Genomic DNA, 12,035 nt, shown 5'->3' with positions numbered 1-12,035 from the left:
CCCATGGCACCTTGGTGGCAGCTGCCCCAAGCTTGAGTGTGTTCCTCAGCACGTTGTCCTGGTCCTTGGAATGTGCCAGTCTCCAACATTCGGGTAAGGACAACTCTTTGCGCTGGAAGATCAACAAGTTTCGGGCAGACCAAAGAGTATCTTTCACCGAGTTGATGACCTTCCAACAGCAGTTAATATTTGTCTTGGTGCAAGTTCCTGGAAATGGCCCGTAGAGCACAAGAGTCCTGCGTTACATAGCTACTCAGGATGAAACTGGACAAATACCACTACATCTCTCTCCAGACCCTCATACATTTCACAAGGAGGTGTGCGACCATCTCTTCTCCCCTGCAGCAGCTTCGAGGGCAGCGTGCAGTGGCGCAGAGACGTCGGGCGTGCATCTGGGGGAGTGCCCTTCTGGATGAGGAGAATTGCTCATCTGTTACAAAACCTGAGGGTTTCCCTTGCAAACAAACTGTGCTCTCCTCCAGTTCACACAGGATGTTTCTCAGTATTCAGCTGAGTCATTGCATGCGTTTGGGATCCAATGGTTACACAACTCTTGAACGTGACCAGAAGTCACGAGCTCTGCTGATTGTCCCCTGTGTCGATTTCTGTGGCTAATTGCGCGTTTGTTACTCGAGCCCTTAACTCCTGAGGTCCTGGCTAGCAATAGTCATTCACTGTGGCCACCTGCACAGACCTGACTGTTTTTGGGGACGTTTACCTTGTCAACAAATTCTGGGCATAGCCTTTACATTTGCCCTTTACGGACAAGTACACGGAAACAAGTTACAGTCACGTACTCTACTGTATACAGGTACTTTTTTAACGGAAGGGATTTCCTGAATTGATGTTCACCCCTCTGATTGTAAATCAGGTGACTTATGCAAAGGAAGGGACATTTCTCTGGATATTTCCAGTTGGTTAACAGCCTGAGTTTGGAGTGACTCAAAGCGATGAGGTGTTGTCAGAAACTGATAAGCATATATGTTTCTCACTGCGAGGGAAATTGCTGAGTTATCAAAATATAACAGCCCAGTCCTTTCCTCATAGGTCAGGCTCTCTCCAGTTCAGTTCCGGGTGTTAAATTTAGTTTCCAAGATCAATTTCCACATCGTGCCCTCAAATTAACACGGCCCTGGTCAGAAGTTGCGGTGGTCGCACTTGCTGTAAGTTCTCCGGGAATTTTCGCAATGATGCTTTCTGTTTCTCTTTGGTTAGCTCCTTACAATAACAAAGTCGTCCTGTTCTCCATTAGAACTTTGTTTTAAAACCCTTGTTTATGATTTTATCGTAAAACTCGTACATTTTTTAAAAGTTCAATATACTCTGTGTTGAAACTTCATTAGCAGTCAATTGTTACCTTTTTTTAATTCTGAAGGGGTAAGGTTTTCACTCCGCTGTGAAGGTTTTCAGGTAATCTAATCGTTGTTCACCTATCTTTTTTTCAATTACTACTTTACATCAATATTCTGTACACAGCAATTTAATAGGCTGATTCACAAGGGGGCTTGATGAGCCCAGATGCCAAATCTGTTTTACGAAGTCATTTATTTTCTATAAATGATGAAATCTTGTCTCATGTTTTTAATGCTGGGGTGAAAGCTAACTGTCCTTTTGTCTGAAAGCAAGGTAAATTGTTTTGAGTGTTTGATTGTATGGAAGGTGTAAACTGGTCAAATGATCAGAGTTCCTTATGAGCTCTATGCCTGATCCTAGTGGCCTCCCGGTAGCCCCAAACTTGGGAGCTTGGTGAAATGGGAATCCCAAATGGGTGGAGGAAGAACAAGGAAATGAAAGTGGAACAAAAGGAGAAGAACTGGAAAACCTGACACTGCCAGGCATTTGAGATGTACGAAGCATTGTCAGAAGGCAGTTACAGGCCTAGTACCCAATTGTAAGCCCTACATATATAGGTCAAATATCCTTTATCCAAAACCAATTGTATTTTGGATTTCAGATCATTTAAATTTTTGGATACTGCATATAAACTCTCATTACAACAGCATAGGTGAGTAAACAGAATAAGATGTGTTGCTGAGTAATAAATACAAGATGTTATAAGTTTTCCTTTTTGATACACTCACCACAAAAAACCCCCAAGGTAAACAGTGCAATGTGCTACTAATCACACGTGTGGTGATTACCTTAGGGAATTGCTAGTTAAACATGTGACATTGATTGTACTATAAATAAGAGACGGTTGGAACACTTTAGGGGCAGTGCTTCTTGTAAGTTAGTAGCACTGAGAAAATCTTACAATAAAGCAGCTTGAACCAAAGACTGATCTGGAGTGATTCTTCCACCGCGGCCGCTTATTGTGAGTAATGCAGAGGAACAAACTAGACTTCCCATGCTAAAGGGTGGTTTTTGGATATGTTTGGTTTTTGGATTTATGGATAAAGGATACTCGACCTGTAGACACACTTTGTGTATTTACGGGTGATTAAGACCATTTGAAGCCAGCTGTGATGCATTTGTAGTTCTATTAATTTAAACTGTTACGTTTATAGTGAGAAGTCGGAATCATTCGGGCCATTTGGACTTGAGGAAGCTATAGGGGTTAACTGATGGTGTGTTGCCACAGGTTAAATAATTGTTACTCCCAATGTGTTTCTATCTCTGTACATGATAACCACTGATTTTCTTTCCTATCAGGGATAATAAATGTATTTAATCATCCTGAATATCTTTTTTAGGTAAAATATGGGTCCATCTGATACGGAAGAGAGGAATTCCATGATGGACTCCAGTTCCACAGATGACAACAGCTTTGAGTTTAGAATATTGATGGCCTATGCAAAAAAGACTTTGCCAATAGATATAGCACCTAAAGCTGGAAAAGGGAAACCAGACAAGGCTTCAGCTGAAGGGAGCAGTGAGGGTGCAGCACACAATGTTGGTTCAAATGAACAAGCAAAAGTTGAACTAAGGCAAACGGACAAAACTGAATCTGCTGGAAAAGAGAGAAGTCGTGCTCGGAAATCCAAAGGCAAGAAGAAATCTATATGGAAAAGAATTCCATGTCTACGAGGAGAATCAGAAAAATCCAATACTCCTTTTGAAGGAATGGATGAAGAGGATGGGTCTTTCAAATCTTCATATAAAGTTGCTGGCCCAGAAGCAGAATGTGGTAAGCATTTTGATGCATGATAGTAAGTAATTTCTTTAAAGGAGGAGAGAGGCAGGCAAGCATAATCCTTTGAACCCAAGTTGAGCATATAGAACATCAGTGTTAACAGAGCATCATCTAGGGTTGCTGGATGAATAGGAGTGGGACCATTGTTATTTTCCCCACCCCTTAGTCAAGGATAGCACACCCTTCCTTCTGCCCGCTGATGTTGGCTAACTCCACACATTTCACAAATATAACATTTTTGATCCATATGGCTTAGTTATTGGGATGACGTGCAGCAACTTTGTATGGTAAATTAAGGCAGTCCCCAACTAGTTTTAATTACGTCAGCTCAAAGCTACTCATATCTTGGCTGGAATCATAGAATCCCTCCACTGCAAAGGAGGCCATTCAGCCCATTGAGTCTGCACCAATCACAATCCCACCCAGGCCCTGTTCCCGTAACCCTTCATAATTACCCTGCTAATCCCCCTGGGTTAATTTAGCATGGTCAATCAACCTAACCCACACACCTTTTGGACTGTGGGAGGAAACCGGGGCACCCAGAAGAAACCCACGCAGACACGAGGAGAATGTGCAAACTCCACACAGACAGGAACCCAAGGACCTGAGTTCAGTGAGGCAGCAGTGCTAACCACTGTGCCACCATGAGAAAATTGGGCACATCACTCTTTGAGCCTCAAACAGATTGAAAGCATATTAACGGGACAAAACTGAGGGAGCAATGCTCTGTATTCAACCATGCTGCACATCAATTGGGAGCATTTGATGTGGACACTGTGTTCAGAGTAGGAAAGATACTTTCTTTCCCATATAGACTCCCTTATGACCGGTCCAACTATGCAGCAAAAGAGTTAGAGAAATTTTGTCCATACTGAGTTAACCTCAGCTAGGAGCAGTATATTTGCCTAAACATTCCTGAGTTAGTGAGGGGAAAATTGGTCAAGGCTCTCTTCAGAAAGGTCATATCCCATCAGGATAGCAATCTCTATGGGGGGTTGTCAAGAACCCCCAGGTTGGACCTGGACATTTCCCACAATGAAGTAGCTTCATAACCACCCTAACTGCTCCTACTGAATAGTCACCACTTAACTACATCCTTGAAGGTTAGGTTATGAGCAGCCACATGAGGTGAGGAAGGGAAGCAATAAACTTGTCACAGGATTTGATGATAACACTTTTTTTTTTTGCTAGTGTTTTAAGGAACTTCCAGGTCAGATACCAGGTCACGGGCTCAAGCTGAGAGGGGCGAAGTATAACTCAGACATCAGAGGGACGTTTTTTACACAGTGGGTGGTGGGGGCCTGGAATGCGCTGCCAAGTAGGGTGGTGGAGGCAGGCACGCTGACATCGTTTAAGACTTACCTGGATAGTCACATGAGCAGCCTGGGAATGGAGGGATACAAACGATTGGTCTAGTTAGACCAAGGAGCGGCACAGGCTTGGAGGGCCGAAGGGCCTGTTTCCTGTGCTGTACTGTTCTTTGTTCTTTGTTGTTCTTTGATACACAGGAATTGCAATCTACCACCATCTTTAGTGACAATTCACTCATTACTTTCTCTTGCCGAGATGTTTTAGGACTTGAAACAACAGTTCCGTGTTCTTTCCTTTTGTGTGTGTGTATATACAGGACTGCTTGTGCCTATGTGCTTCAAAGCTGGCTGGGTTTTATGATGTAAAACTATTAGCCTGAAAAGACAGTTCATTAACTGTCAATAAAAAAATAATTACACAATGTAATATCATTTTCAATTTTTGGGATGTCCTCAACAAAGAAATCAAGACATTGCTGAAAAAAGCAACATGCTGTTGAAGCTTTTTGTCTTGTGCCCATCAGGACAATTTGCAAGAGTACCAGTAGTAAAGGGAGAACAATTTATACTGCATGAGAAATGAGTGCTGATTTGCTAGAGATGTTGCCATGGGGAATGCAGCAGGGAACAGTAAGCTGCCAAGCTTTTGTTCAAATTCAAACCAGGCTGGTCAAGGTGTTGCCATGGAGAATGAAACTAAGTTGGATGAAATCGGGCTGATTTGGTTGGCCTTGTGGATTAGCAGAGCGTGAATTACAGAAGGAGACATTTTTAGTATCTATCTGTATTTAGCTGATTTCACAACTACACAAAATGCTAGAAGCTGCACACGGGGCCCTGTCCTTTGCAGACAGAAGCAGCATGTCCACCCAAAGAAAGATAAATTTCAGTGTCTATCTTTTGAATCCAAAAAAAAAGTTCAAGCCAATTCCATATATGCACCAAATGGCTGCAATTTACCAGTAATAGAACAGGAACTGCATTTCAATATAATTCTCTATGAAGTGTTGGGCCATTCCTGAAAGACTTGATGCAATACTGTAAAATCAACAGTTTAGAATTCTTAATTAATAAAACCAATTTGAAGGCATCTGACTTGCAACTTTAATTTGTAACTCTTATTCCAGAGCCAGAGCCTTCTGTTAATGAGGTTGCTGAAATGTTGCAGAAAATTATTGGGCTACCTTTAAAGGCTACCTTTGAGATGACTCATTCTTGCAGTTTGGAAGTTGATGCTACTGGTAAGTAGTTGGCAAGATTAAAGATCTTTCAAAAGTTTTGGATGGAATTTTCTTTTTGCAGAGTGGCACAGTGGGCAGGAAAAGTGGCATGGGAGTGCTGGGCCCAAGGACACCTTTCTCCTCCACATTGAAAGAATTGGGGGGAAAAAACGCAATTAAGGAGCAGAACCTGCCCCCACCAGTGACTCCATTCTTTAAAATAAAAAATAGAACCCTTCTCCATGGATATGCCAGGGGCATGCCTGGGCAGAACCCTCTTCCCCTGCTGAGGGCTGTACTCTCCTGTGTGCCTCCAGTGGGTTCTGCTTGCCAGATGCAGTGTGAGGGACTTGTCCTGATTCATGGCATGCTGATGTGAATGGGAATCTAATGGGGGATTCCCATTGCACCATTGGAGGGGAGGAGACGGGGACATTCAGAACGGGAAATCCCACTGGCGTAAACTGTTTTGGGAAACGAGAGCAGAAAATTTCCCCCATTGTTGTTTTTCCACTGAGGAATAAATGGATTTCTTTTACAGAAGATGAACAGAGAGCCTTGGACCAGATTATTGCAATCTTGACCACTCAAGGAGACACTATAGAAGAAGAAGTAATTTGATTTAAATTCTTCTTGTGATGTTGTGAATGTCCACGATTAGACAGATTTATTTTCTCTTGCCCCCTGCTTGCATAAATGACTTCCTTTCTTTCTTCTGTTGAACTAGATTAAAAAGGACTCCAACATTACCAGGCTACTTGGTGAAAAACCATCACTTACAATTTTTAAACAAGTTATGGATTCTGTTCTGGAAGTAGCCTTGCCTACAAAAATGAATTCTGACGAGGAGAGTGAAACAGCGAGAAAGTTGAGGATTGCTTTTGTCGTACATGCAACCACTAGGTTTGCGGCAGTTAGTCATCACCCAATGGCTCAAATTATGGGTTTTGGAGCAAAGTACCTGCAGGAAAATTGCACCACCTGGGTTACGCAGAAAGGAGGCTGGGTAAGTCATGCAACAAATCTCATCCTGTTTTTCCTTGATGCATAAGCACCAAGTCATGTCTATAGTCTAGTGACTAGCTGGTATAAACCCCTTTTGTTTTTGTCAATGAATCACCATTAAATAGATCACATTGTCTTTGATCACCTTTGTCATTTTGGAAACCTGAGATTTTCTCATTCTACTGTACAGATATCTCCATGACCTTCTTTCACCCCATTTCTACAGTCTGCAATAAGCCCTGCATCAAAACTAATTACTGAGTAATTTGACCTACTGCAGTGTCTGACTCCCTCCTCCCCCCCCCCCCCCCCCCCCCCCCCCCCACTCTGGGGTGCTCAATGCCTTTCCACCCAGACCTGGCTTTTCAGTCACTTCCTCCATACTCTATTTCAGCTAATAGTCATTATTCTAGATCTATTTCAAGTTGGTCCCTTGTGAATTAGTTTGTAATGTTTCTTTTTATTAAAGGTAATTTCCAAATACCAGAGTTATTTCCATTCCCCACCCCTTAGAATCTACAAAGATGGCTTACAGTCACTTTCTTATCACTGTGCTACATTAAAAATAGTATACTGTCAATAGTTTTCCTTGGCATTTTGTAAGGCTACAAATTCACTTTCTGTTGCTAATATCGAGCAGTGATTAATGGAGAGTGCAAAAAACTTGGGTTAAAAACACAGTCCCATATTTAATGTCAATTTGTAGTGCAACTTGTCAGTCTACCATACAGTGCCCTATTTTCCATAAACCAGTCGTACGATTAGCGCACGTGTGAATACTCAGTGAGGAAGAGAATATCAGACTGAGCCCTGAATTGATATTGATACACAGATTACTCACTCGACTAAAGTACAGGATAGCAACTGGTATCTGACGTAAATTAGGGATTCCTAGAGCAGGAGTGGGGTGGCACGGTAGCACAGTGGTTAGCACTGCTGCTTCACAGCTCTAGGGTCCTGGGTTCGATTCCCGGCTCAGGTCACTGTCTGTGTGGAGTTTGCACATTCTCCTCATGTCTGCGTGGGTTTCCTCCGGGTGCTCCGGTTTCCTCCCACAGTCTAAAGATGTGCGGGTTAGGTTGATTGGCCAGGTTAAAAATTGCCCCTGAGATTCGTAGGTTAGTGGGATTAGTGGGTAAATATGTGGGGGTAGGGCCTGGGTGGGATTGTGGTCGGTGCAGACTCGATGGGCCGAATGGCCTCCTTCTGCACTGTAGGGTTTCTATGATTCTGAGTGTGGAAAGCAGCAACATATTTACAGGCTTCAAGTATACTGTTTAAATTCTTTCTGCAGAAGCCATCCTGTTATTAGATAATTACCTCCCCCCTCAGATCCTTTCAAAGGAGATGGATAGAAATTTCTGGCATTTGAATCTAGCACCAAAACTGCGCACACTACTCCAGGTGTAGTCTCACCAACACACTATACAATTGCAGTAAAACATCCCCATTCCTATACTCGAATCCTTTCTCCATGAAGGTCAGTGTACCATTTGCTGCCTTTACTGTCTGCTGTACCTGCATCAGAGCTCCTATGCAAAGAATATAGATATAATATTGCTAACCCTCTATGCCAGGACAGTTGTTGTAGAAGTTGACCATGCAAAGAGCAGGAACAACCGCTTAGAACTACATAAATCTGCAGAGTTAATGGACACTCTTTTTATGAATGGTTCTTTTCAATAATCCCTCCCTGTATCATTTGCATGGCAAAATCTCACTTTTAATGAAAATTAGATAAAAATTCTCTGCTGTTATTTTAATGGTTCTGGATGTGCAAATATGGAAGGTAGTGTAATGAGCAAAATATGCACGTTCACTTTTCTGTTGAAAAATGTCATTGCCTTGGGTTTTTCCTCTTTGGCATCTATAGACTATCTTCCCCAGGCATAGGTATGGTCTACATAATGTGCATCATGCCACAACCGACCCATCAATTCAATTCCTTTTCTCTCCTTTATTCCCCTATATTAATATTTCAGAGCTGTTTTTGTATTGGATCCTAATTAACCATTCTATTTTTCTTTCTTCTCCCCCCACCCACCCCTCCCAGGCAAAGTTATTGGAGGAGGAACACATCGACTGATTGCAAGATGCTAGATTGTATAAATACTTTCCAAAATGATGATACCTTGCACTGCACCAGACTTGTTTCTCAAGTTAGCTCACGTTGTGATAGTGATCATGGACCTCTGAACCAAATCATCTATGGGGCTGTGACAGTGGGGAAAACTAACCGGAATTTCACAAACTGACTTATTCCACCAACAATTCTAAAGAAAATGGTCTATGAAAATGCTGCATATAATTTATTTTTGGGAAGGGGGGAAGTGCATTAAATGGTGTGAGGTGCAGTTTCAGAAGTCCTGTGCCAGGAACTTTGGGCTGCATTATGTTGGTGACAGAGAGGCAATGATACATTTTGGATGTGGTGAGAAGCTAGTTGTGCTGGATGGAGATATTTGTCTCATGTGCCTGGAACTTAATGGTACTCTGTGAATTAAATGTGACACTTGGGGACCACGATCAAATCCCCAAGCATTCAAATGTGGGAAAATACAGGCAAGACCTTGTGTTCCAAACGGAAGGTCACCCATTGTATAATTACCTTACAATTGGAGTGGAAACCTGGCTGAAAGGGAAGAGGTGGCCATTGCAATCACAAAACTGAAGGACAGCCTCCAGATTTAGTTGTTTCTCATTGGGGTAAATGCTGCTAAGTGGATCAAGAAAACATGGGACCCACCAAAGGACGTCTCATGCAAGAGCATCAGCCAGTAAAGGGGGTGAAAACAGACGTGGGACTCCAATCCTCCTGGACCTCTGAATCGAGGAGGAGTGGAGCAGATGAAGGAAGGACTGGGTGCCACTGACACTAATGCCGCAACAGAAATTAGGAAAGCTGTCCATAAAGTTGGCCCCCTCAACAGGTCTTGTAGTGATCCAGGAATTTCATTCGTTCTGCAGAGAGGTCTGGGAGCCATTTTTAAAATGGTGCTACCACCTGAAGCCAGAATTTCTAGCTTCCTGCCCATTTCTACCATTTGGTTGGCTGGGCCCTTTGCCAATTGTGTACGACTGGTGGCATTACCCACTTCCAGGTCTGCCACCCGGACCTGTGCCATTAAAATTAAATTCTGTCCATGTACTTGTGTAAAGTCGTCTTAATATCAGGGTACCCAAAGCACATGGGCCTGAGCGAAGAAACCATTACAGCTTGCTGACCAGGCTGAAGCAGGTTCATTGTGTGACTGATCATGGAGAAAAAAGCTCCCTGGTGTAAGTTTATTTCTCCTTCTGTGGGTCCCTGATGACGAGTGAGTTCTCCCAGTCTTTTCTGTTGTGGAAATGGGGTAGTAATTGAAATCCAACTGTTAAAGTCATCTGGACCCCTCGCTACCATATGCCTGACCACCATCTCAGCTGAGTTCAAATTCCCCACACCTTTGGGAATGAAGGACAACCCATTGGAAGATGGCCCTTCACACTCCAATTATCTTAATTTATTTGCCAAAATTTTTGAACACCAAAGCTTGCAAAATGTTGTATTTCATCTCCTTTAATTTTGTTAAATAAAGCTCTTGTGATCATTTCGTTACTTGTACCTGTCTTCATTCCCATGTGGAATCTTTTTGTTTGTTTTGTGGGAAATGGGTGCCGCTGGCTGGCCAGCATTTATTGTCCATCCCTTGTTCAGAGGGCAGTTGAGAGCCAACCACATTGTGGCTCTGGAGTCACATGTAGGCCAGACCAGGTAAGGACGGCAGATTTCCTTCCCTAAAGAACATTAGTGAACCAGATGGGTTTTTCCGACAATGGTTTCACGGTCATCAGTAGATTCTTTAATTCCAGTTTTAAAAAAAATGAATTCCAATTCCACCATCTACTGTGGTGGGATTCGAACCCTGGTCCCCAGAACATTAACCGAATTTCTGGATTAATTGTCTAGCAATAATACGGCCAATATTTGGAACACTTGTTGTCTGTATATGTCTAATTATCCCCACCATGGAGACTGGGGACAGTGTTGGAGTGGGATCAGTGAGGGGCGTGAATGGTGGAGGTATTAGTTGTAACAGAATGGGATATCTTGCCTAATTTAATTGTCTGGGGAGGTTGTGGAATGTAAATGCAGACACGAAACAAAAGAAATCCAAAATAGTGCCAATTATTGCCAATTTAAAAGATGAATTAATGAAATATCTAACAAGATTATGAATCTTGAGTTTGTGTAATTAAGGACCACACACCAGTGGTAAATTTTTTAGAAGCAGTAAAAAATCCATTTGGATTGGATGTAATTTTACTTAATCTGATGAGTATCTCTAGCCTCTCTTTTGCATTGCTTACTTCATTCCATGACCATGAATTCTGCTTTCTAGAAACTAAACTCTGGAATTCTCTCAAACCACCTTTTTTTTCCAAGGCACTCATTAAAATCTATCTCTTGAACTATGCATTTGGTCACCTACTAATGTCCTCTTTTGGAAAATTCCATATGCTGTTCTTTCTGATAGCATGTAAATCAATTGTTTTAGTAAATCTATCTTGGTATGTAAAAGATAAACACATTATCTGTACACAATATGCTGAGTATGTGGTTATTAATGTGTTTAATAACTCTCTATTCACTGCTTTCCCCCTCTCTCTCTCTCACTCCCTTCAACCCTTTGCTGTGAACAAGGGCTTGGGACAGGCAGAGACAGACGTTGAGTGGAAGGGGCAGGGAGGAAGGCAGTGAGCGGAGATGTGGTGATTGGGAGAGAGGCAGTGACCAGACTGCAGGAAAGACAAGTTGGGGCGAGAAGTGGGCTCTGATTTGAATATTGTTAGCTTAAACCATCCAGCTATTGTCTTTGAAGAAATCCCAATTTTTGGATAGTTATTCTGAGGAACCTAAATGTCACCTCTGGATGATGTATTTTGCAAGAGCCAACATTAAATGTCACACATTTGATTGTTTTTTTTTTTATTGTCTCATGTATTGGGATACAGTGAAAAGTATTTTCTTGCAAGCTATACAGACAAAGCATACTATTCATAGCGAAGGAAAGGAGAGTGCACAGAATGTAGTGCTACAGTCATAGGGTGTAGAGAAAGATCAACTTAATGTGAGGTAGGTCTAGTCAAAAGTCTGACAACAGGAAAGGCTGTTCTTGAGTCGGTTGGTATGTATCCTCAGACTTTTGTATCTTTTTCCGGGTGGAAGAGAGCATGTCTGGGGTGTGTGGGGTCTTTGATTATGCTGGCCGCTTTTCCGCGGCAGCGGGAAGTGTAGACAGTATCTACTCTCTGGCAGCTCATTCCAGGCACCCACCACTCTGCGTGGAAAAACTTCCCCCGCACATCTCCCTTAAACTTTCCCCC

At 42.5% G+C, this 12,035-nt stretch overlaps 1 protein-coding gene across 3 annotated transcripts; it reads left to right on the top strand.

Annotated features, from left to right (window-relative positions):
- The first annotated feature begins 555 nt into the window (after positions 1-555).
- On the top strand, positions 556-10,261 carry LOC144498599 (uncharacterized). Of its 3 annotated transcripts, none has more exons than XM_078219951.1 (7): positions 667-811; positions 1,048-1,163; positions 2,694-3,127; positions 5,577-5,684; positions 6,205-6,275; positions 6,391-6,669; positions 8,722-10,261. In XM_078219951.1, exons 3-7 carry the CDS (start codon positions 2,701-2,703, stop codon positions 8,752-8,754), a joined length of 918 nt encoding a protein of 305 aa, XP_078076077.1. In that variant the 5' UTR covers positions 667-811; positions 1,048-1,163; positions 2,694-2,700; the 3' UTR covers positions 8,755-10,261. The 3 variants fall into 3 exon arrangements, with proteins under 3 accessions (XP_078076074.1, XP_078076077.1, XP_078076073.1); XM_078219947.1 differs by having other exon boundaries at positions 5,571-5,684; XM_078219948.1 differs by lacking the exon at positions 1,048-1,163 and having other exon boundaries at positions 556-811; positions 5,571-5,684.
- Positions 10,262-12,035: the final 1,774 nt, after the last annotated feature.

Source organism: Mustelus asterias, chromosome 9 (assembly GCF_964213995.1).
Source record: "Mustelus asterias chromosome 9, sMusAst1.hap1.1, whole genome shotgun sequence".
In the NCBI taxonomy this organism is placed as follows: Eukaryota; Metazoa; Chordata; class Chondrichthyes; order Carcharhiniformes; family Triakidae; genus Mustelus; species Mustelus asterias.
Note: the sequence above shows the minus strand (reverse complement) of the source record. Positions and strands in the feature narration are given on the sequence as shown.

What these genes read in the sequence shown, in the direction of transcription:
- LOC144498599 (XM_078219948.1), top strand. Translation starts at nt 2,701, where the DNA reads ATGGGTCCATCTGATACGGAAGAGAGGAATTCCATGATGGACTCCAGT. An exon ending in TGGCCCAGAAGCAGAATGTG is followed by an intron (nt 3,128 to 5,570) that starts GTAAGCATTTTG and finishes CTCTTATTCCAG; the next exon opens with AGCCAGAGCCTTCTGTTAAT. An exon ending in TTTGGAAGTTGATGCTACTG is followed by an intron (nt 5,685 to 6,204) that starts GTAAGTAGTTGG and finishes TTTCTTTTACAG; the next exon opens with AAGATGAACAGAGAGCCTTG.